Source organism: Platichthys flesus, chromosome 14 (assembly GCF_949316205.1).
Source record: "Platichthys flesus chromosome 14, fPlaFle2.1, whole genome shotgun sequence".
NCBI classification, from domain to species: Eukaryota; Metazoa; Chordata; class Actinopteri; order Pleuronectiformes; family Pleuronectidae; genus Platichthys; species Platichthys flesus.
This window is the reverse complement of record NC_084958.1, coordinates 8,986,358-9,009,779: the sequence shown is the minus strand read 5'-3', so window position 1 is coordinate 9,009,779 and position 23,422 is coordinate 8,986,358. Positions and strand designations below refer to the sequence as shown.

The 23,422-nt window shown below is 40.5% G+C and overlaps 2 protein-coding genes across 2 annotated transcripts; both read left to right on the top strand.

The window, feature by feature from the left end:
• Nucleotides 1-664: 664 nt before the first annotated feature.
• On the top strand, nucleotides 665-3,575 carry czib (CXXC motif containing zinc binding protein). The gene is made up of 8 exons (XM_062405196.1): nucleotides 665-814; nucleotides 906-989; nucleotides 1,416-1,472; nucleotides 1,575-1,656; nucleotides 1,738-1,769; nucleotides 2,538-2,615; nucleotides 2,967-3,032; nucleotides 3,264-3,575. The coding sequence occupies exons 1-8, from the start codon at nucleotides 809-811 to the stop codon at nucleotides 3,339-3,341; spliced, it is 483 nt and encodes a 160-aa protein (XP_062261180.1). The 5' UTR covers nucleotides 665-808; the 3' UTR covers nucleotides 3,342-3,575.
• A 902-nt stretch (nucleotides 3,576-4,477) lies between these two features.
• Nucleotides 4,478-21,836, top strand: scp2a (sterol carrier protein 2a). Its single transcript, XM_062404244.1, has 16 exons — nucleotides 4,478-4,622; nucleotides 5,767-5,824; nucleotides 5,934-6,005; nucleotides 6,308-6,439; nucleotides 6,665-6,729; nucleotides 7,522-7,648; nucleotides 7,781-7,844; nucleotides 8,317-8,403; nucleotides 8,517-8,667; nucleotides 8,896-9,043; nucleotides 9,785-9,892; nucleotides 14,216-14,369; nucleotides 15,686-15,782; nucleotides 18,136-18,265; nucleotides 20,255-20,334; nucleotides 21,195-21,836. Exons 1-16 carry the CDS (start codon nucleotides 4,569-4,571, stop codon nucleotides 21,288-21,290), a joined length of 1,623 nt encoding a protein of 540 aa, XP_062260228.1. The 5' UTR covers nucleotides 4,478-4,568; the 3' UTR covers nucleotides 21,291-21,836.
• The last annotated feature ends 1,586 nt before the right edge of the window (nucleotides 21,837-23,422 follow it).

The following is a 23,422-nucleotide window of genomic DNA, read 5'->3' as shown; positions in this document are numbered from 1 at the left end:
AAGACAGAATCAGCCCTGTTGAATAAAATTAATTATGATGTATACTCTCAGGTTGATTACACCATAACGGTTTGAGACGTCAGAATTAAAAGGGTGTGACAAAGGTGTTCAATGCCACAGCAATATCAGCTATTCCAGGTGTGTGGCCGTTTATAACCAGGACCCACCGCAATGCCTCTGCAAAGTTGCCTCAGGTTTCGCTAAGCTATAGCCATTAGCAACCAGTTTCCATTATAACACAAGGTTTCAATAAAAGCTGTCGAATCCATTTTGTATTCTACTTGCTGTATTTGTTGTGTAAAGTGTATATGAATTAATGATTTGTACTCATGAGATTTGTACTGTACGGCTGGTGAGTTGGCCGGAAGGAGTATTTCGATGATTTACAGGATTTCCGTCAAATTGCTTAATGGTCAATAAAGTGATACAGCCCATAGTATCTGTCATGAGGTTTGATTCCTGAGGGGGAAATGTGCACGTGTGAGTGTGTGCAAAACAAAGAGCTTCTCAGAAATGTAGGTCAGACAGTTTCCCCTGTGGGCGCTAGAGGGCGCGACTGACTGCTGCATCTGCGCAGTTCAAATGCTGACGGATTTTTTACAATTTACATAAATTGTGCGGCTATAATAGGAAAGCATAAGCGAGAAAACAAACCTTTGTCATCCACCAAACATAAAACAACACGCTTCTATGACCAACCCTGTTTAAATATGTCGTTAGCGCCCTAACTGAAGCAGTACGAGTCCAACAGCAGCCGAGAAGTTAGAATATACGGGGAGTGCGTGAACGCAGCGGGGGGAGCTTCAAGATGGTGGTGCGTACCGACATGCTAACGTGTTTTTGCTGTAAACTCTGCACTGGTGGAGACTTTGGGTGAGCACTAACCTCTCATTCTAACACGACAGAAGTTCGGGCTCCAGTTTAAAGCCACTCTGGAGAATGTAACCAATGTTCGGCCGCTGGGCGACGACTTCCGCTGGTTTCTGAAGGTGGGATAGCTGCTGTCAAGCTAGCCTGCTAATGCACTTCTACACACGCTGGTTTGTTTGGAGAAACAACTGTCATCACCCGTGTTTGAATAAGCTTACGTACACTGTGCTAATGCTTCTGTTGCTAATGCTAATGTTGTAATTATACTGAAACACTTCAATCTACATCACTTCACCGACTAATGCTAAAGAATTAACTTGTTCTCCTTAAAATCTAGATTATTAAGAAATAGTTTTGTTCTATTTGAACAAGATCTGATCAACCTGGTCATTTACAAATGTATTTGGGAGTCCACTAAGCCTCCATCTCTTGGAGTGTCTACTGTAATCAGGAAGTAACTATATGTTGTATTATTTTCCTGCCTCTTCTTCTCTGTCTCGCGGTCACAAACTATTTGTTTTCCTATCTTTCTCCCCTTTCCTCAGCTGAAGTGTGGGAACTGTGGAGAGATCCCAGACAAATGGCAGTATATAACCCTCGCGGTAAGAATAAAGACCTTTGTGTCCATAACCCTATATAATAATCCCCCTCGTGCACAATGCAACAATATGTGTGTGTGTGTTTTCTCTTGAATGTTTCCCTAGGAGAGTGTGCCGCTGAAAGGAGGAAGAGGCAGTGCCAGCATGGTGCAGAAGTGTAAACTTTGCTCGAGGGAAAATTCAATCGGTACGAACCGACTAGCTCATTTGAGTTGCATGCTCGGCCTTATCTCAGTTCAAAACTCATATGTCAACTGTTTCCTCGCAGATATCCTGGGCGACACAATCACGCCATATAATGTAAGCCAAAGTCCTGTACATCTGTACTTCATGAGATTTTCAAAGTGCGGCTCTAGACAGTTTCACTGGAGGCTCAGGGAATGGGAGTGAAAAATATCATATCAGTTATTAAAAGGAGATCGTGTAGAATCAAATATGTGTGATTTGATTAAAGAGTGGTTTTTAGACATTTATTTTCTATTTTCCTCAATTAATCAGACTGATAAATGATCACACGGACATTCAGAAAGTGTGTGAAACTTAGCAAGTAATATAAGGTAGGTATGGGATGGGCCTTTTTCCAAGTTTTGTCAAACGAGATGCCCACAGATTTAAGAATTATTTGTTAATCTTCAGTGCAACTTTTCTGCACCCAACTACTCAGCATGCTGTCAGAAGCTGCTAGTCAAGGCATCACAGATGGTGAGGAGAGTAAATATTCTACTTTTCACTTTAGACTTATGTGACAAAGACATATTTTAATGTCTTATAATCTAATATATATTGTAACAAACCCCCTGACAACCTTTTAAGCAAATCATACAAACAACATCCATAATCCAATGGTCAGATGCTGAGTTTTAGATCGTTTTAATAAAGAGCAGCAATATTAGGAATGAAGTGCTTCCAGACCCCTTTTGGAAAACCCTTTAAACATTTAAAGCAAATGTGAGAAATGATGTTACCTACTGATAATATGTTGAGTGTAACATCCTAGTTTTCCAGTAAATAGCTTTGTGTGTCAAGAGATGTTTGTTTGTCTAAAGATGTTTATTTGCTGAGTTGCAGGCTGATGACAGTGAAAGCTTCAAAACAATGGTGCAGTTTGAGTGTCGAGGTCTGGAGCCCGTCGACTTCTATCCACAAGTGAGAAGCTTTGTTTGAATTAGGTTTTTACTGTTTGTGTGTGTTGTGAGTTTAGTAGTAGACAGTTACGAGTGCTGAACTCAGGTATACTTAAATATATTTTAGTTTAGGAAATGTGAGTCTATCATCGATGAACAGTTTGCACAAACAAACAACATAACAATTCATTCGCTAATATGTCAATCAACCATCACGTCCAAACATCCCTTACTTATGAGTGCTACTCCATAAGAAGCAAGGCAGATGTTTTTGACAGTTCTCTCAGATTCGGGTTTATCTTTTATCAAATACCAGGGAATGTGTTCCTGCTTCTGTATGCATTAACTTGGATGTGTGATGCAATTCTTCTAGGCTGGGTTTGCTGCACAAGGAGCAGAGTCCGGGACTCCGTTTCCTGAAGTTAACCTACTAGAAAAGGTAAGAGCAACTTGTCAGTCAGACGTCAACAGTTTCTGTGTAGTTTTTGTTTATTGCAAAAGTGTTAACATTTCAGGGAATGTTTGACTTGAAACTGAATTTCACTCATTTCTGCTGCACTGTTGACTGGGGCTAAAGCTGTTTCATTCATCTGTGCACTTTGCTTTAGACATCGATTTTCTGAACTCTCTGAAAGTGATTTTCATTAAATCAATGTTGGGAACTTTTCAGGACTGGACAGACTACGATGAGAAAGTCAACGAGTCGGTGGGAATATATGAAGTCACCCATAAGGTCATCAAGTGCTGATGTCATGGCCGAATGAACACCGCGGCCAATCACATGCAGGCCTGGTTTCCTGGCAACATGGATGCTGAAGATGCTTCGGTGACTTGGGTTGGTTGATGATGAACATTGAGAGAAGAGTAATAACAACTCAGGTTGAAATATACACACATTCTGGATTGATGAACCTGCCCCAAGGACAAGTTTCTTATATTTTATTTTTTTCAATGCCTCAATAAAATTGAAGTGTGAAAATTGTGTGAGGTTTTGCTTTGCTTTCATTCCCTTAACATTTAATAATAAGTACCGAAGGCGTATAGGAGGCCTAACTGTTGACTCGACCTACAGTAGAGGAGTCAACTTGAGGCCACATGAAACATTATTATTTGAAAATTTCCGTCAGCAAGTCAGAAAACGAATCCCGAAAAGGGTTATTTATGTTGGACTGAGCACAGATTTTCCTCATGCTACTTGATCAATATTAAATGAGCTGCATTTGTGCCACCTTAGGTTAAGAGTTAGACAGCAAAGAGCTCTCACTGTCTGGATTTCCTTTCAACTCACACAAAATCATAACTAAACATCAGTTGAAAAGAGAAATACAGACTCCTTCTCATTGTAAATACAAAAAATTGCACAAAATGTGTGTAAGAACAACCGGGTACGACATGTTCCATATTTGTATAGCCTATATTCTAGATCACAATTGCCTCATATAATGAAAATAATTCAGACATCCTCTGAAGAAAAAGGCCTTTTAACTGAGTTACATCTTTAATCTTATCTCAGAGAGAGCAACACGAGAGGGATGTCTGTCCATATTAAACTCATTCATAATAAAAGTCTGTGTAACATCAATGGAGAGGTGCAGTTAAAATCTGAGCTCATCTTCTGTCAGCTAATGAGTAATACCCGTACAAGGGAATCTTACTGTCCATTGTTTTGACTTTTGTGTTATGCCATGTATATGTTTATATATATCATGCATAAATCCAATAATATACTTTAATTCGTGTAATTCATTCACACACGCGTACTTTTTAGTGAATTGGATCAACAGGTTTTAAGAAGAACGTGTTGTGTTTACCCTGTATGTGTACATTGACTGATACACTTTCCTCACCGAGTCAGGCATCGTGTGACACATAGACGATCTTTGCCGTGTGGTGCGTTTAAGGACTGTTGTTCACCACGCTGCCTGTACCTGTCAGTGTGTGTGTGGATCTGCAGCTGAACACAACAGAAATTAATATGGCAACTAGAATGAAGAACAGGGTGTTTGTCATCGGTGTGGGTCTGACAAAGGTAAAGTACGAATACACACAACTTTACAAATGTACACTATTCGACAGATATATATTCTTAGACTTGAAGCTCGCTTAGCATGCTAACTTCACATAGCCTTGCGCAAAGAAGGTAGAAGTTGCTGCACATCCCGAGGTGTGTGTGTGTGTGTGCAGATCGTTTAGTCATGTTTAATCATGTTAATGTTGTTGTTGTTAGCATTGTTAGCATAGCTCACATTAAGTAACACTAATGGTGACTGGGTCTTTAGCTTTGAAATGATCAAGTTATGCAGCTCGTCACCCTTGGCTCTCCCCCCCAGTCAGTCCATGGTTCACGGCCATAGAGCCACAGCACAAACTGGGCTAAGGGTCATGTCTCCATCAGGCTGCTGTTTTCTAACGTTTCTCTTTGGCATTTATTTATTTACCTTGTTGACCATCTGAGTTTATATCAGTTCAGTGCATTTCGTCGTGATTCATGTGCAACAACTTGCTCTGTGCAGTGTCCCCTCGGTACAGATGTGTAACTGTCTGGATTTGTCCCTTTATTTTACTGCTGCTCACACTGTCTCTATTTCTAACCCTTGTGTGTACACATTATTAATATATAGTTTTATATTCTAATCCCATTTTATTTATTTTAAAGCTCGTATTTCACACTTTATCCTGAACTGTATTGTTTCAATTCGGGTGTGTTACCCAATGAGGCATCTGCAGGCTTGTTCCACACCAAGTGTCATTGATCCCTGGACAAGTCTGAAACTCCCATCAAACTAATGTCGGAGGAGTTTGTGCTACCTCCAGTTCGACACATGCACATCTAATGTTGATATTGTTTTCTAAATCTGGTGACAGGGAATTCGCCCTAGCATCAAACGTTAAATGAAGTTATTATCGTATAATATCTGTTCTTAGTATGAGTTTTGTTTTGCAACAAGCAAACAGTGTTCAAACGTATTGATCCTTGCACCAGTGCATTGGTCAAGTTAAACGCTCCAGGGTCTTTCCTTGGAGAGGGATTCCACCTGAAGATTTCATTGCATTTGATTTACAGAGGAGTTTAATGTTTGCTCATTTAAAAGTTGTAACATATTAACATGAGGGAAGATGTTTACAAATAGCATGGCACTAATGGATCTGACTTTTCTTTAATGTTGCCTCAGTTTGACAAGCCTGGAGCCCGAGACAACTTTGACTACCCAGACATGGCCAAGGAAGCAGGTGCTTATCTTCACTGAATGTGGACCTTGTTCAGTCCTTCAAAAGATACCATATCTGATCATCTCAAGTGGATCTTGTTCTCTAACATGTTTTATAAATTCACATTTAGGTCAAATGGCCTTAGCGGATGCAGGAATCCCGTATTCTGCCATTGAGCAAGCCTATGTGGGATACGTCTACGGTAAGACCTTGTTGTGAAGTCTCCAATAAAATGGAATTGTTTTGTATACAATTATTTACAGTTTACAATATTTCCAACTTGATATTTCCATGTAGCTTCCTACATACTACACAATGTAAACAGTACATTTTCTAAAGTAAGAAACCAAGTGTTTTTGCCAATGAGGCGAAAAGGCTGCGTCTCTAAAGCTGATTGCAGTTATGGACTAGCCAATGATTGCCAGTGCATAAAGAACCATGTGATAATAAAGCAGTTTAAAGTCTGGAGGGTGTAACATGTCATCGTGTATCCTACTCCGTCAGGGGACTCAACTTGTGGGCAGAGGGCCATTTATCACAGCCTGGGCCTGACGGGGATCCCCATCCTCAACGTCAACAATAACTGCTCCACAGGCTCCACGGCCATCTTCTCAGCACGGCAGGTGATCCAGGGAGGTGAGTGAAGAAGGAAGAATTCTTAAATCCATAATAAAAAGGAGGTTTACCAAAAGACGATAAGTTGCTCCATAACAGATTTGTCACTGGATTCACAGTGGTTTCAACTGGTTTTCACCGTAGACAGAAGTATTCGAATTTCCATAGAGACTTCTTTTATAGCATAGTGTATCACCTGTTCTGTAACAGATGTGGTAAAACCCGCTCTTCCTTCTTCTTTTGCAGGTCTCGCTGACTGTGTGCTGGCTCTGGGGTTTGAGAAGATGGAAAGAGGCTCTTTGTCCTCAAAGGTAACAATATACAAACGCTAACAGAGTAACATGAGCAACTGTGATCCCCAAGTCTGAACATGTCTCCCACAGCATCCCCATATATCTTCCTCTACTTGCGTCACCCATTCTTACAGCACATCCATGAATAGCTAGAATTGCTGTCAATCTCTATGCATCATGTAGTATTTGCATCCTATTGGATAGTTAAGCCTAAAGTATGCATTCCTAAATCACATTGTGTCCTTACGTCTTATACCTGGTGTAATACGCAAGAGAGTTGAAGTTGGTGCCTCTCCGTCTGGAGCATCTGAGTTAGATATGAAAGTCCCTGATCGTAGACACTACAATGTTCTGTTGATTGGTCCTTTATCTATAACCTGACATTTGATACTGCTTGGAGAGAGAGGGGGGTGGAATTAGACAGGCACTATTCTCCTGTACAGATATAATATATAATACACAATATACATAATATATAGTGGCAATTACAGTAATGTGGGAGGATGGTCAAAAATTCCTCAACAGTGAAGAAAGGTAGACAAAACTTCACGTTATCTTGCAATTAACCAAATAGAAGTTGTTATGGTTTCACCGCCTGTTGTTTGGTTGTAGCATGGCTGCTCTGGCTGAAAAGAAAGATAGTGTTTGGTTCCATACTTATCCTCTGCTCCTGTCAAACGAAGGGATACAGTGGAAGAGTGTTAGGACCCTCTGTCAACATGGATGTCTTTCCCTTATATTTCCCTGTAAACAAAAAGATACAAATATAGAAGAGTGAAAAGGTATGTAAGTAGAAATTCCTGTTTCCAGTTTATGGACCGGACCAACCCTGTTGACAAGCACCTGGAGGTAATGCTAAACCGATACGGGATGGTGGCAGCGCCAGTAGCCCCACAGATGTTTGGCAACGCTGGCAGGGAGCACATGGAGAAATATGGTACAAACTATGTTTGGGTTCAACATCAATATTGATTTAATGAGCCAAACTATGAAAGTTGTGGTTGTGTCTTGCATTGTTTTACAGTTGTAGTGTGTTCAATATGTCAATAATTCTCTCACTGTTTTAAAGGCACCAAACCAGAACACTTTGCTAAAGTTGCCTGGAAGAACCACGAGCATTCCACCAGGAACCCGTAAGAAACTTTACGAATTTGGAAAAACATAATACTGATACATTTCTATTTCAGAATCAGAATCTGCTTTGTTGGCCAAGTATGTGCACAGATGTGAGGAATCTTCAAAGTTTTACATTGCTATTAGTACACTTGCATAGAAAGAAAGAAGAAGTAATTGAAAGAATGGTACAAAATACTTACATTTTATATTTAGTTCTATATGTAATTACTCTATATCTGTACTGATTCAATTCTAGTGGTTGATGATCTTAACTGTACTGTAGAATAACATGTGAAAAGAAAGTAGGAGAATATGCAGTACATTAGAAAAACCAATGACATCAACAATGTAGAAGTTGACACTGTGAGTATTTCTACTAATCATCTGGTTCGCTGTATTGTTAACATTACAAGTTTCAGAAGGAAGCAATTGGATAAATGATAAATACTGCATAAATAGGATGTCTATGTGTGTGCATTATTCCTGCAGGTATTCCCAGTTCCAGGAGGAATACAGTTTAGAGCAGGTGATAAACTCCAGGAAGGTGTTTGACTACCTCACCCTGCTTCAGTGTTGGTAAGAGTCCCACAGAGTTTGTGTTAAATAAAGAAAATGTCTGAACTCTGAATCAAGTGTGTGTAATGTGTATATTTGTCTCTTTTCCTACATCGACCTCTTGCTCTTGTCAGCCCGACTTCAGATGGCGCCGGAGCAGCAGTTTTAGCCAGCGAGGCCTTTGTCAGGGAACATCATCTGGAGAAGCAGGCAGTGGAGATCTTGGCCCAAGAGATGACGACTGACCTCTCCTCCACGTTTGACGAAAACAGCTGCATCAAGATGGTATGAAAACGGGGAAGGGGTTCACTCAGAATTCATAGCACACATTCCTTTATTTGTAATACTCCTCCCAGTAAAAGGTAAGTTTAACAATAGAAAACGTTTATGTTCTTTAAATTTAAATAATATCCTGCACATTCATGGGTCATAGCGGGTAGCGTTATTATGATGGACTTGTTTCCTTAAATGAGTTCCTGAACACAAGCATTTGTTTTGTTTTTTCCCATGCAGGTGGGGTACGACATGTCTCGGATAGCAGCTGAAAGATGTTACAAGGCCACAGGTCTGAAGCCCAGTGACGTCGATGTGGTCGAGCTTCACGACTGCTTCTCAGCCAATGAGCTCATCACATACGAAGCCCTGGGTCTGTGTGCAGAAGGTACGACTACAGCTTTTTAAATCCTCTGCAGTTTCTTCTTAACCTGTACGTGTGAAGCACATCTCCCAGTGAGACTTTCTCCGCCTGGCCCCCTAATATGCTTATAACATGCGACAGACGCAAAAGGTACAAAGAGAAATACAAAAAATTGAAAAGTAATTTGCACTTGACTTATTGGTCATCCGTTTTTAACAAAATATAACTATCACAATACCTTCTGTGACAGTGTCAGTTGGTTTAGAGCAGACTCGGTCTAAATGTTCAGGCAAATGTCTGGACAATGGTGTGTTGATAAACCAATCAACCAGACCTAGTGCCTGGTGTCACACTGATGGACGTGACCCAGTAATCCCAAAGTTTTTTCTAAAACCATCCAGACACTATGAGGACAGTTGTACATGTGAGAGCCCTTAAAATATCTTTTCAAAAATGATTCACCAAGTATCTGAATCGAGCCTGATCCCTACAACGGGCAGTAGAAGCCTTCATTCCCAGCAGTGACATTGTCTGATCATCTTTATGACCAGTGTATATTATTGCTGACAGAGAGAGCTGGAGGCAAACGGAAAGTGGGCTTCTACAAGTTGATAGAACTCTAACGTCCCCGACACATCTGGGATAAATAAAGTAACATCAGTGTTTTTGAACTGCTCATTTAACTTCATCGTAATGTCAAACTAGTGATTATCCATCACTCTGAATTGTCAAGTTGTGCTCTTTTGTGTTTCAAATTCTCTCCAGGAAAAGCCGGAGAGATGATTGACAGAGGGGACAACACGTACGGTGGCAAGGTTGTGGTCAACCCCAGTGGGGGACTCATCTCTAAAGGACATCCTCTGGGGGCCACAGGTATGTTGAGCCTCTGACTTTCTGACTCTTAATGAAAGCCACTTGTTGAATACTATGGGACAGAAGGCATAGTCCAGTCCGGTGCTAATTTGTAACTGGTTTGGAGCTACACACAGGGTTACAGCACAGTACATTAGATAGAGGTTGAGATTCCTCACTCACTCCTCCCTACTCATTGTATTGGGTGCTCAATGTAGATGACTTTACGCTTTCTGACACTACTCTGGTCATTTTCTATGCATCGGTAAGTATGTCATCGTTAGGGCCTATTTTCTCACATTAATAAATAGAAAATACTTAGTGTCTGTTACAACTTTCAGTTCTTTTCAATCAAGGCTTTTCTGTTTGCTGCTGCCCTTCTATTATGTCACTTCTGTTTAGTTTTTTATTTATTTTTATTCAGACATGACACAAGTTCTCTCTGTTCTAATCTGTTGGCCCCTTTTCTTTCATGCAGTGTGGCCACAATCCACAATGGTAGATATTGCTTGGTCAGTTGTACACTACTTTTCACAATGCATTGTGGGATACAAAGAGTCCACCACAGCCTATAAATATTTTCACTAAACATTCCGACAGCCTTTCAAAATGGTGACTATATAATGAGTGGTGAGCGATTTCAGACTCAGCCAAAGTTTTTTTATCAGGGTTTCCACAAGGTCTTTAAAATTCAAAAATAAATACGTTTAAAAAAATATTTATTTTTGAATATGTCTTGATAACTCGTAATGCTACTTCCTGTCGCTGTCTGAGGTTTTGTGAGTAAAAAACGGCGTATCGAGAGTTATTCTCTACTCGGCTTCTTCCCCTTATCTTCAGTTATGGGGGAGTTCAAGTAATCCTGGGACTCGGATCTTCCTTTACATCTGTCGTACTTGACATAGCTCTTAAATTTCATTCATTATAATTGAATTTGTTGAAAGCTACAAAAAAGTCAAAAGTCATTGTGAGAGGTGTTTGCCACAGCGACCACCAGGTGGCATGTGTCTCCTAGAGATGGCCGGCTGGGTTGTAACTGGATAAGGGCGACCCTGAGCCTGCATGTGAGAAGGCAGCCGGCTGTGGCTTTGGCCGGCCTCCCCTGTAATCTCTCAACATATTAAACCATGGTATGGGGAGACTGAGAAAACAGAGGAGCATGCTTACCCTGCCTCTGTAATAATGTCCGTCATCTCCCTCGCACACACACCTCTTGACAGTGATACCGTGATGAATGGCAAACACCTCTTTTTGCTTCATTTTGATACAGATTTGTTCAATTTATTCATTGTGGTTTTTTTCTCTCTCTCCTCTTCTTTGCCGTTCTTCAATCAGGCCTAAAAATCTCGAACCATCTATCCCTCTTCCTCATTACTTTTGCCAGAGCGCATCATCAATACTCCCTCTGTCTCCTGGGTCACACTGCGGGTGTGCAAGTGCCCCAGTCAGCTAAGCTCCGTCTGATCCTTGGTGTTGCTCGTAAAGCTGCCCCCTCTTCCCTCGGGAAGGCCATGAGCAGCGCTATCGACACCTAGTTGACTGACCCTTGCAGGGATCTCACCGGTGGGTTGCGTGAGCACTGTCAGGCTGATTGGATATTTATGTCTTGACATGATATGCAGGGACCTTGAGGCACCACTGATGGGCAGCTTGCCCTATTTGGTGAATTACAACATGGCTTACCCTTGTGATCATCCCCTGTCACCATGAAAGAGAATAGGCAATGGGTTCTCTGTAGAGGAATTTACCAGAGGCCTTTTACTGAAAGGCGTGTGTTCTTTTTTATTGTGCGTATAAATTATGTCTGAGGTGGTTTCGAGAGGCTCTTTTTGACTTTTGATTAATTGCCTGGTGAACTGGACAGTAAACCTTTCTGTTGGCATTTAGACTAAACTCCTCGTACACAAACAAAGTCCCCGTGAAGAAAATTAGGATGGGGGTCGCACAATGTGATAGACCCTCCATGATGAGTTATTTCCTGTTAAGTCCTTTAGCTTATTGGGATAATGGAGGAATGCAAAAGCTCATTAAGCAGATGGGAAGAAACGCTTGGCTATAACACTAACGCAGCAGCTGACCCTGGTGAGATTAGGGAGTGAGTTGTCAGATTAGGAGTCAACTTGTCACCCTGGAGGGTATTGTGTTTTACACTTGCTGAATGCTGCCTTGCTTAACCTGGTCAGTCGGACATATTAAGGGATTAAAACCGTACTCAGCATTGACATATTTTTCTAAAGATCATCTCAGTTTTATTTGACAGAAGATGTTTTACCTGCCACTCAAACCTGTGGGCCAGAAGTCTGTGTTTGTTTTCAACAGCCTCTTTGTAGATATTTTTCAAATAAACCTTTTGTCCAGGAAGGAAGAGGTAGAGACGCATTACATGTACTTGAGTAGTTTTGCCAGTAAATTTTACTTCTGAGAGTTGATGTTTTGCGAAATAATTCTTACTCCTAACTAGTAACATTTATGATGGAAAAAAAATACTTCTAGTCCATTAAATTGTCCGCATCTTCCTGTCTTGTTAATCAGTTGACCATTTTAAATCTGCGAGTTAATGTATAAAAGCAAACAGTGCTTAACACAACATAATGTATTTTGATAATTGCCTAGTTTTGAATATGTCACTTTATTAAGTACACTCAATGTGCACTTTACATTGTTATTACCTCTTAATATCCTGTTTGAATGCAATGCGTTCTGATGAAGCTTTTACTTCTACTTGTGTTATTGTAATATATTTAAAGCAACAATAGTTTTACTTGAGCACTTTTTCTGTTTACGCTTCCCACCACAGTAAACAGGAAATCAGTGTCCTCAGGAAAAACAATGAATGTTCATAAAAGGTTTGTTAGTGAAGGTCAAACCATAAGAAACCTTTTTGTATCAAGGCCCCCTGACTAATAAGAGAGACCAGTTTGTTTTCACAACACATCCCCCTTTTTCAGGGTCAACAGTGTAATTGACTTGCATATACATGTTTCAATCACAGCCACGTAGGGCTCCCTCATTGCACTTGTGCTCATTACTCTAAGATTGAACACGATGTCATAGAGGACACCGGAGGCTGTGACTCAGGACGTAAAGTAGGTCGTCTGCTAATTAGCTGGTTGGGGGTTTGATCACTGACTCCTCCAAGAATGGTAATGATGGTATGTTGGAGTAGAGAAGTGCTATAAATAGAGGCTCTTTATTAATGGATGCGTCAGTGCAACTTATATTATAAGGTATACGATTTTTAATCCCCCATAAGATTAGTGAAAATGTTCAAAAGAATAAAATAATTGCTTGAACTTGCAATATACGGAAATTCCTGGATTCATCCCTTTTGTGTGGAGCCTCACCAGAATTTGATGGCTTCTTTCTTGGCCCAAGCCCCCATTCTTCCAGCAAGTCTTCTGAAAATTATTTTTGCGTTACATCCATTTGACCAACAAACAAACTAAAAGACATAACCTTCTTGATCGAGGTAATAAATAACAAAAATACATTCATTCATCAGTAGTATCTGGTTTGTGTTACTGATCACTGTGGTATCCTTTTTTTCTGTTGTTTTATTTTTACATGGTGCGTTACCCTAACCTTTGACTGCTGGGTTCAAATTCTTGAAAACTCAGCTCTGTGATTAAAATATTGCAAATTTCCTTACAAGCTTTTTCTGGAGCTTTTGACTTTATCCCACAGAAACGTCTCCTGTCCCGTTCCAAGCAACAAGCTTACAAGAACATTGTGGAACCTGCAGCAGCTAAAAAGACAAATAGTCTCCAGGGATCTCACAACAGGATAAGAAGAATAGTGAGGATTGGACTTACATTTATTAGGCTGTCAGACCCGAAACTCCACATGAATGCTGATGTGGCTCGGGATGTGCTGTGGGAGCAAATGAGCTGTGTGCTGAAAAGCTCTCAAAACCAGGAATGGAACCACAATGAGCGTCCCTTTTAAAATACAACCCTTACCCATGCATCTTACCTACTTTTACACAAGAACCCTCTGCAGTAGTTTACCCTTTTTAAATTATAGGTTTTCTTTCCTGGAACTCTATTTCAAAGTCCCAATCAATTCACATAATTTACGGGGATCTCAAAACAGCAGTGGTCAATGAAGAGAATAGAAAAGAATCCTTTTCAGGATACAATGAGATTCGTCAAATGCTGTACAGATTGTAGAGGCACTTTAATGTACTTCAGTGAATCGCATGTGGCAGTGATCAGGCAGTTTGCATCTTCATCAGCATTACATTATACTATTTTAATCTGATTTAATTACCACATCCATCATGATGACACAATGGCACTCTAACCCTCACCCTCTGTCCTTCTGTCCACCCCCCCGCTCTCTCAGGTCTGGCCCAGTGCGCCGAGCTCTGCTGGCAGCTCCGAGGGCAGGCTGACAAGAGGCAGGTCCCCGGGGCCAAAGTGGCCCTGCAGCACAACATTGGCTTAGGAGGAGCTGTCGTCGTTGCTCTCTACAGGATGGGATTCCCACAGGAGGCCGGGTGAGCAGGACGCTTGTTTCTTCGTTCAGTTTGTGTAGCATTGTATTTATTGAGCGATCAACTGTTCGTTATGGAGGACCATACATGACTTCAGTATAAATAAATAAATGTATAAATAAATAAATACATAAAAAAGGAAATAAATTAATTAACACAGAAATAAATAAATAAATACAGAAATAACAACAGAAATGTCTAAATAAACGTCTTAAACATATTTGCAATTTTTTTTCCCCCTGATTTATTTATTTTATGATTTCAGTGTCCTTATACTAATGAGAAAGGCGGGCCTAACTGCAGTCTCATGCAAGAATGATCCAGCCCTACTACTTCTGCCTCTCAATGCTGACTGGTGTCCGGTAGCTGTTTGCAGCGTTGAGCCAGTTCACACTTAAAATGAACTAGTTCAAGTTCAGAGGGTTAGTTAAGGAAAGTCCTGAGCTCGTCACCGTGAAGCGACGATCAGTGACTTTGTAGAACAGTGGAAACAGTGAAAACACAGAGTTTCTCTGGTCACAGCTGCTCAGAGATCAGCTGCTTCATGGGCAGAGCAGAAGCTGCAGGTGGTTTGTACAGAGCTGGAGTTTCTGTTTCCTCATCCTCTCTGCTGTCTCCTTGTGCTCAGTACAACACCAGACGTGGCGCTCACAGACAGGACTACTGACACCTAAATCATCCCAATAAAAAATAACTTTAACTAACCCTCTGAACTTGAACTAGTTCATTTTAAGTGTGAACTGGCTCAATGCTGCAAACAGCTACTGGACACCAGTCAGCATCTTTAACTTTTTTTAATAAAGTTAAAGAAGCACCAGATCATCATCACTTGATGTTGATTCGAACTTGATATTTTTTTTGTAATCCTTGTAACTACATCACCTCACACTTAATGTTTGCAAAACTATTATGAGGTAGCACAGCATGTATTGCGATGTAATGCAAATATATTCTCTTAGAAATTGACGCAGTGAGCCGTCAAAATTCGCCTCTGATTGAATTGGAATGTGGTTCCTTTTATTTGCCGTTGATGTGCAAAGGCCTTGAGAAACATATGTGTGTTTTAATACAACCTGTTTTGTTGTGTGTCCTGTATTAACCCACAGTTGCACAGTTTTCTTCAAGTATTACAGTTTCCAGCTCTTCTCATTATTTGACCTTGTGTTGTACTGACAATGCACACCTCTTCATCCCCTCTGTTTCCTTTCTGTTTTTTCTGAAATACTGCACAGCCTCACGTTTAATTGAATCTTTATGAAACCTCAGTGAGCTGGAGGTTATTTTGTTGACAGTTTGTGTCTTTCTTTTCTTCCCCACAGGACCCACGTTGGTGCGATGGCCACCAGCGCAAGCAGCGGTCTGGAGGGTTTTAAATCCTACCCTATCTTCAAAGAGATTGAGAAACATTTACTTGAGGTATTACAGCTTCTCTCAGAAATACACATTACCCTCACTCTTACATGTAGCTACTCTATTTGATCTCATATAAAGTGCATTCTAATTAAATGCTGCCATATCTAAGAGTTGTTTTGGTTCCAGTTTCTTGCTTTCAATGTACTTGGCAAATGGGACCATGACCATCAAAGAAAAGTATAGGCTACAAATCATAAATGAACCTGTGCAGTGTGCAGTTTATGGTCGTCAGTTGCTTTGATCCACTAAAGCAACAGACAGCGTCACACCGACTGAACTGTGCAATCTTTATGCCATTAAATGTACAGTGAAATTCATAGCTAGCAAGATCCCACTGTTGTGAGCATTGTCCATTATTTTATAAATATACATATTAACATATACAGCTAAACAATAAAACAGTAATTTAGATTTCATTTGTGAAGCACCTCTCAACAAATATAACACAATATCATTTACATTTTATTTTGGCGGTACAGGAAGGAGTGACAGCTCTAAAATTGAAAGGCAAGACAAACACATGTTAGCTGTTTATAAGTGGATATTGTTCTTAGAGCCTATGTCACTATTGGTGAATAAAACATTATTTGCATTTATACATAGACATCCAAAATATATAATTTAACAAGTATTGAGGCTGTTCTCTTTTACATGTAAGGAACAGATTTTCTCCCAGGTAAACACATTTATTTATGGTTGAGCCTCTGACGGCATTGTCGGATACGGTTGCCTTGGGCGTTCACTCCTCATCTTGTTCCAAACCCTCGGGCTGCAGAGATGAGCAGCTGAGGACACCTTGATGATGCGTGGGAATGGCTAGTTGTGATGTCAGTTGCCGTAGGGCGATGGATTTCACTGCTGCACATGAGGGTTCACTCTCCCCTGTTGGTCACATTTCTCCAGAACAGATACTGTATAGGTGTGTGGCTCTGCTTTTTTGAGACGTTCTTTTCTGAGTTTGACCCCTGAAATGAGCTTTAACAAAAAAAAAAAAAAGGATTAGAAAATACATGTTTTTGTAAGAATAAAGCTGTTATATTACAAATGTTTTACAAGAGTAATATGTCAATCAAACAGTACGTGTCATGTTAGAGGTGGGATATCAGAGGATCAGTCTGTCGTCTGCATTGAAATGAGGAACGTGCAGCGTCTTTATAAATTGTACTTTTGTTTATGTTTCACAAAGAAGAAAATACTTTACATAAAAGCAGCACATAATCATTCGTATCAGGACCCATTTCTGAAGAGAGAACCACGCAGACTTGGAGGAAGTTGCCTCTTCTGTGGAGGAGGAAATGTTTGGTAGTGGTCGATTGTGAGGTCATCATCGGTTACATCTGATAGTCAAAGAGCTTTCGTAGTTATTCAAGAAATTCAGACTTCGGAGCCTGAAGAAGTGGAACTCTGGCTGAGTAGTTCTTAAACTTTCTTCACAATTTCAACTTTGTTCTTGTAATATTGTGACATAATTCTCAAATTGTTTTTTATTTTCTACAATATGGCATTTATTCTATGCCGTAAAGATATATGAAGTTCTTCTGAGTGTGTTTCCCTGCACGTCCTCTGCACAAACATACCACAATGCAATAAGAACACAGTGTTGAGATGTCACCAGGTGAGCGCTGAAGCCTCTCATTGAAAAGGTTCTGGGTTCACGACCAACCTTTCTGTGAGGAGGCTGCATGTTCTCGCTGTGTCTGCGTGGGTTTTCTCTGTGTACTCGGCCTCCTCCCACAGTCCAAGGACATGCAGTTCAGCTCAATTAGAACTGAAAATTGACCCTGTGATGTTTTGCCGACCTGTCCGGGTTGTTCCCCGCCTCTTACCCAATGGCAGCTGGGCCGCTCCAGTCCCCCCCACCCTCAAAGGATAAGCGGTGTAGATAATGGATAGATACCATAGGGTCAGCAATGTTGAGGCTCCATTAACTTTTGCATGGAGGTGATAATGTGGGTGGACAAAAATCTATTTACTGCATGGTTAGCCAGTCCATATAAACTTTCCAATGCTGAAGCTCGCAGTCTTCACAATGAAGGAAACACAAGATGCAATCAAAATGTCCTTGGATGAGACGTCACACGTTCTGTCAAACAGCCTGAATAATGAAGAGACTCCTTTCTTTGTGGCTCAGGCGTTGTGAACCGTGTTTGCTTTGTATGATGTTTAAACTTCCCCTGTTTCAGTCACAGCAGCGCTTTCATTTTGTTGTAGTTTACCCTGTATATTAGCAGCAGAGAACATTTCACAGAGAAGATTATTTCCAGAGACTTAAGGCCTCACATGACAATGGATGCCTTGACTACATCCACCAATAATGTCACAATAACGATTTAATGGAACGTCTCTATTCCTGCAGGAGGGAGAGCAGCTTGTCAAGAAGATCGGGGGTGTGTTTGCATTCAAAGTGAGGGATGGACCTGACGGGAAGGAGGCGACTTGGGTCGTCGATGTGAAAAGCGGGAAAGGTTCGGTCACCAATGACCCAGGTACGTGTCTGTATGGAGATGTGTGATTTCAGATTTGATTGTTGATTGTTGTGGCTTATAAAAATGTGTTTCTTTGTCCTCATTCCCCCACTTTTCTGTCTCTGGGGTGATGCATGCATTGTGTTCTGTCACTTCACTGAAGAGCAGTGGGATTCCTCAGTGATGCAGCTTTTAATACATGCTGTGAAATCAATGTCAGTACGACCGAGGAAAGAAGTGAGACTCGCTCAGCCCGTTGCCTCTCAGCAGCAGGATGAACAATCAAAGGATCGGATTTAATTGTTATGGATTCCGATGCTAGAGATTTGCTTTTCTGGTTTTGTATAAGACCGCTGCAGTTCCAGTAAACTAAGGGTATTTCAAACATGAAGTTTTAACAAGAACTTTAAATGGCTTATTTGATGGATTTGATGAAATTGCTGATTAACACATCAAAATATAGAACTCACTAAATTAAACTCAATTCACAACACACACACAAACACTGACAGTTCCTAGCACCACATATTTACCTCCGTTTTCATTTGTTTGTCTGTCTGTTAGTTAGCAGGATTACATAAAAACTACTGGACAGATTACCATGAAACCTGGTGGACAGATGTGGTATGTGTCAGGAAGGACAACGTTATATCGGGGGGGGATGCACGTGCACAAATGTCAGTCTCACATGAAACAGATTCCGAGTGATGGACTAAAGAGTGAAAGACAAGTTCTCCCATGAGAGAGAGGGAACTGCATTAAATGCAACTGCTCTGTACAACTCCAGCTATGAAGCTCGACTGTCTGCATGGTCTGTAAAACCTTATGGACGGTAGCATGAGCACAGTGCAACAAGCCTTGTTTGGACCTATTGAATCGAGCTAAGAAGCAAATTGGCAAAAAAATTCTTCTTCTTTTCATTTGTGCTGATATACTAGATTAATTTACAGCAAACATGGTACGTGTAAGATCAATAATAATCAGAACAGTACCAATAATTAATGTAATTGTAATTGTATTTGTTTAAGGCCTGAGGCTGACATCATGCATCTTTTTATGATGATGGGGAAATGTTTTTTTCTTTCTATAACATCATTGACACAAGATGTGACACAGGATCAGACCAAACTCAACCCCTTATTCTCATATTCAGCCAAACATCTGAGGCTACGTCCATGCTACTATGTTTTAGTTTGAAACAGAACTAAACAATTTTCCATGTAAATTTAAATCCCCATTCATTCTAACACACCTAGGCCAGTGAAGGCCATGGTGTGTCCCAAAACACCCGGTCAGCGGTTGGGAGTTTCTACCTCCATCGTTTTCAAACATCTCAGCTTCAAGCTAACATTTGATCAGCAGGGTTTCTAAACTTCTCCATTTTAGCTGCTCTAAAACTCCACAGAGTGTGGATGCCTGATGTATCCGTAGCAGAGTTGCTACATTTTCAAATGAAAACCTGGTAATACTGATGTAGCCTAAAATTACGTTTTTGTCAAAAAGCTAGTGGCTTCCGTCTTTGTTAGGGGGTTTCCTGCCTCGATGTCATTGCAGTCTACTGTATATAACCGGTCATAGAATTTAAGGGGGTTCTTTAAAAATGTTCATTGCTGATTTATAACATTATCAGCTGTTGTCATGGCCTGCTTCGATCCCCCTGTTGTGACGCTTTTGGTTACCTCACTATATCTTAAGCTTTATTCATGTTCAAAAGCTTGAATATGTGGTTAATGGACTACATTTAGGGCCCCTCCAAGTGACATTAACAGCAGCTGACATTTAGACTAGAATACATGAAAACATTAGTCATAAAGCTTTCTGAATGTTTCCCTCTCAAAGACTGCATTTGGCTTACAATATAAAACATGTTTCGCACTAATGGACAGCGTCATCCAAAGGCCATGTGTACTCTCAAGTACTTTCTACATGGTTTTGTCTCCTTTGGGTTCTGATATATTGTGTTAATTTTCCGGAAAACAAATAAGTTCATGCTTCTTTTTTTTGTCTTAGATAAAAAGGCAGACTGCTCCTTGTCCATGTGTGACAAGGATCTTCCGGATTTGATGACAGGAAAGCTGAACCCACAAAGTGTATGTATCAGTATAATTAAGAAACTATACATATGTTTTTTTAAATCCATGATTTCTATCTACGACTTCCAGAAATGTCTGTATGTGGAACGAATGTCTCCGGAACTGTTCATCTCATAAGCTTCCAACATGTGTATTGTTAAGGACCCAAGGATATACAATGTTAGGTTCAGTATTAATTCACTTTGAATACACAGGTGAACAGCTCTTTGAGCAGCAGTGTGGATGCAGCTTCAGGGTTCTGTGGACTGAGTCTTTCAGTCCTTTGTTACTCGCTGCGGCTCAATTACCATAGGGCACTTTCACAGTATGAGAAAAAAAACTGCAACCAAGATTACCGCAGGCCAAGCAAATCATTCCAAACACGTAGGTTTCGAGCAGCCACGGCTGTAGTAATGTTAAATGTATAAAATGTCTTAAATTTATTATGAAAAATAATAATCTATTTCTATGACTTTAGATTAATTACAGTTCAGGTCACTTTCACACCTGTAATTTGGGTTAGGGTTATGATCTTGTATAAATATAATCTACACTGAAAACACAAACTGCAGTTCGTTGGGGCTGCTTTATAACAATTCACGATTAGGAAGATTTTTGTTTTCAATTTCTGCAAATCATCTTGCATTTCTCAAATTAAATCCTGTGATTGGTTTGTTTGCTTCCCTTTGCAAGTAAATCTCTCGACCAGAGGTCTGTGGCCTGTACTATAAAGCGAGTTCAACATTCCCAGGATATCTTTCCGATATCCGGGTGAACTTAACCTAACAATCCCAACCAGGCCTGTTTATTTGTGACGATATTTAAGTATTTCCCATGTTGAGTCTTGTTTGAAACCTTTTTCCTTCCTGTTTCCTCAGGCTTTCTTTGAAGGGAAGCTGAAGATCACTGGAAACATGGGGATGGCTCTGAAGCTGCAGAGCCTGCAGATTAAACCAGGCCAGGCCAAACTGTGAGACCCAGAGTCAGCTTGTTATCCTTAAAAGCTCCAATGAAAAATTAATTATTGATTTCTCCTTCTGAAACTGTAATTTAGCTGCTAAACAACCTCCCATAATATAACATAACTCATTATGTTATTTAAGTTCCAACTCCAGCTTCTAATTTGACATCCTTGCATAGTGCGTTGAGAATGAATTAATGAATGAATGAATAGCTACTATAATCATTGTTGCATCTAGGCCCATCACCTTTAAATCTGATGTGAATGACGACATATTGAGTCTGCAGGAGCTGCTTCTTTATATGAAAAATGAGTTTAGCTTCACTGTTTGACTGCATGTGCCTCTGACTTCTGTGTATAAAATCTAACCTGTGGTTTAAAGGCATTTTTTACTTGATTTTTGACATTTTCATAGATTTTCTATAGAGCATATAAATCAATGAAATATGTGTGTGTGTATATATACTTACAATTCCTTGAAAATAACTTCTTCTGGTATGTTTGTCCCTTTCAAAGTCGGCCTTGTCAATAATATAAATAATTAAATACATTTTCACTATCTTTGTGTTCATTCATTATTGACATATTGCAGATCACTTGTCTAGATAACTAAAGACTTTAAGCTTTACAAATGTTTGTAATGGTGTGTTATTCAGATTTTTCTCATTTTAGTGTCATAATAAAATGGTTAAGCCAATAATCTATATCACTGGGATGGACTTTTTGTTGGTATAAATGGTTTTAGTAGTCTAATAAAAATTAGAACTGGATGAGATGAGGCAGCTTGCGATGGGGGCAACATGTCACCACTATAATTTGTTACAGCTGTTGTGTCTGAGCAAAGAGCAGCAACACTGCAACAAAACAACAATCACACAGTGGGTCAGTTATTATCCTCGCTCCCTGCTGTCTGATTTATTCATGGATTATTTCCTCGTGGAGAATGAGGAGGTCAGAGCCGTGATGCTGAATGTCGATGACTCGATAATAAATCCTTTCCATTTGCGTGTCAGGTTGCTTTTCACTGTAACAGGGATGTTTTCAAACCCAAGACCTGCTGGTTATTGGTGGGCCTGACTCCAGCTACTGATCTATAGCCGCCCACAACTAACCTAAAAGACCCAGCATTATTATCCTGCTGACTGAACATTTTAGAGACTCAAACAGTTTAAATTGGTTTGTATTAAAGCAAATCGTAGTTTATTTTCAATGAATTTCAGCTAAAGCTTGGCTGCACATACAAGCGTCATACAAATGTTTTAAAAGTGTTAGTCATCTGTATTCAGTAGCCGGCCTGTAGCTCCAGCTCAGTCTCCCCTGGTCAGAGAAAGGGATTTCAGTTTTCCATTATTTCTCCCTCTGTGTCCCACTTCCCTCCTCCTCCAATTTCCCCTCCATTTGTCCCTTTTATTTTTCGACTGGATCCCTGGACCTACCTCACTTTAGCCCCCCCACCCACACACTAACTTCCTACCTTTTACAAGAACCAGCCTGCGTCACTAATTGCATCTCGTTCATCCCCCTCCACCCCCACCTTTCCCTTCCTGTCCCTCTGCCAGGTGGACGGGCCTAGCCAAATGGAAAAGGATCCAGCGGCTGCACAGGGGCTCACGGCCGCCTGCCCCTTCTCACTGACCATTTGCAGTGGGCTAATGGGACTTTAGGGGATACACAGTAGCAGGCGCAGTGCGTAGGGTGGGATGAGGGGAAGTGGAGTGGTGGCGTTAGCTGAGTATTTTCAGGCTTCATTCGCCTGGAGTCAACTTAAGACGCTCAGCCGGCGCTCGAATAAGAAGCCTTGGCTCAAAGTCACAGAAGTTTATATTTAAATATTAGAAACTCTGTTTGAATGGGCCCCTTCAGTTCTGCACAGGCCCATCTCTAACGCTCAGGGAATCATTTCCATGCATGAGTTAAAATTCATCCTCTGGAAGTTAGAAGTGGCGGCAGCTCTGAAGTCTGGCGTCTTTCATACAGACATCAATTCAGTAAACAAGTGTACAGAGCTGGATTCTAACAGCTGAACCCACGGGAGACGTGAAAGTGAATTTAAATTGCGATACATTGACACATTCTGTCTTTGACCTTGACACCATAGACTTGAGACAGCAAGTTACCTTTTCACAACTTAATTATTCACGTGTG

What these genes read in the sequence shown, in the direction of transcription:
- czib (XM_062405196.1), top strand. An exon ending in ACTTCCGCTGGTTTCTGAAG is followed by an intron (nt 990 to 1,415) that starts GTGGGATAGCTG and finishes CCCTTTCCTCAG; the next exon opens with CTGAAGTGTGGGAACTGTGG. An exon ending in CTCGAGGGAAAATTCAATCG is followed by an intron (nt 1,657 to 1,737) that starts GTACGAACCGAC and finishes GTTTCCTCGCAG; the next exon opens with ATATCCTGGGCGACACAATC.
- scp2a (XM_062404244.1), top strand. Translation starts at nt 4,569, where the DNA reads ATGGCAACTAGAATGAAGAACAGGGTGTTTGTCATCGGTGTGGGTCTG. An exon ending in GGAGCACATGGAGAAATATG is followed by an intron (nt 7,649 to 7,780) that starts GTACAAACTATG and finishes ACTGTTTTAAAG; the next exon opens with GCACCAAACCAGAACACTTT. An exon ending in GGATTCCCACAGGAGGCCGG is followed by an intron (nt 14,370 to 15,685) that starts GTGAGCAGGACG and finishes TCTTCCCCACAG; the next exon opens with GACCCACGTTGGTGCGATGG.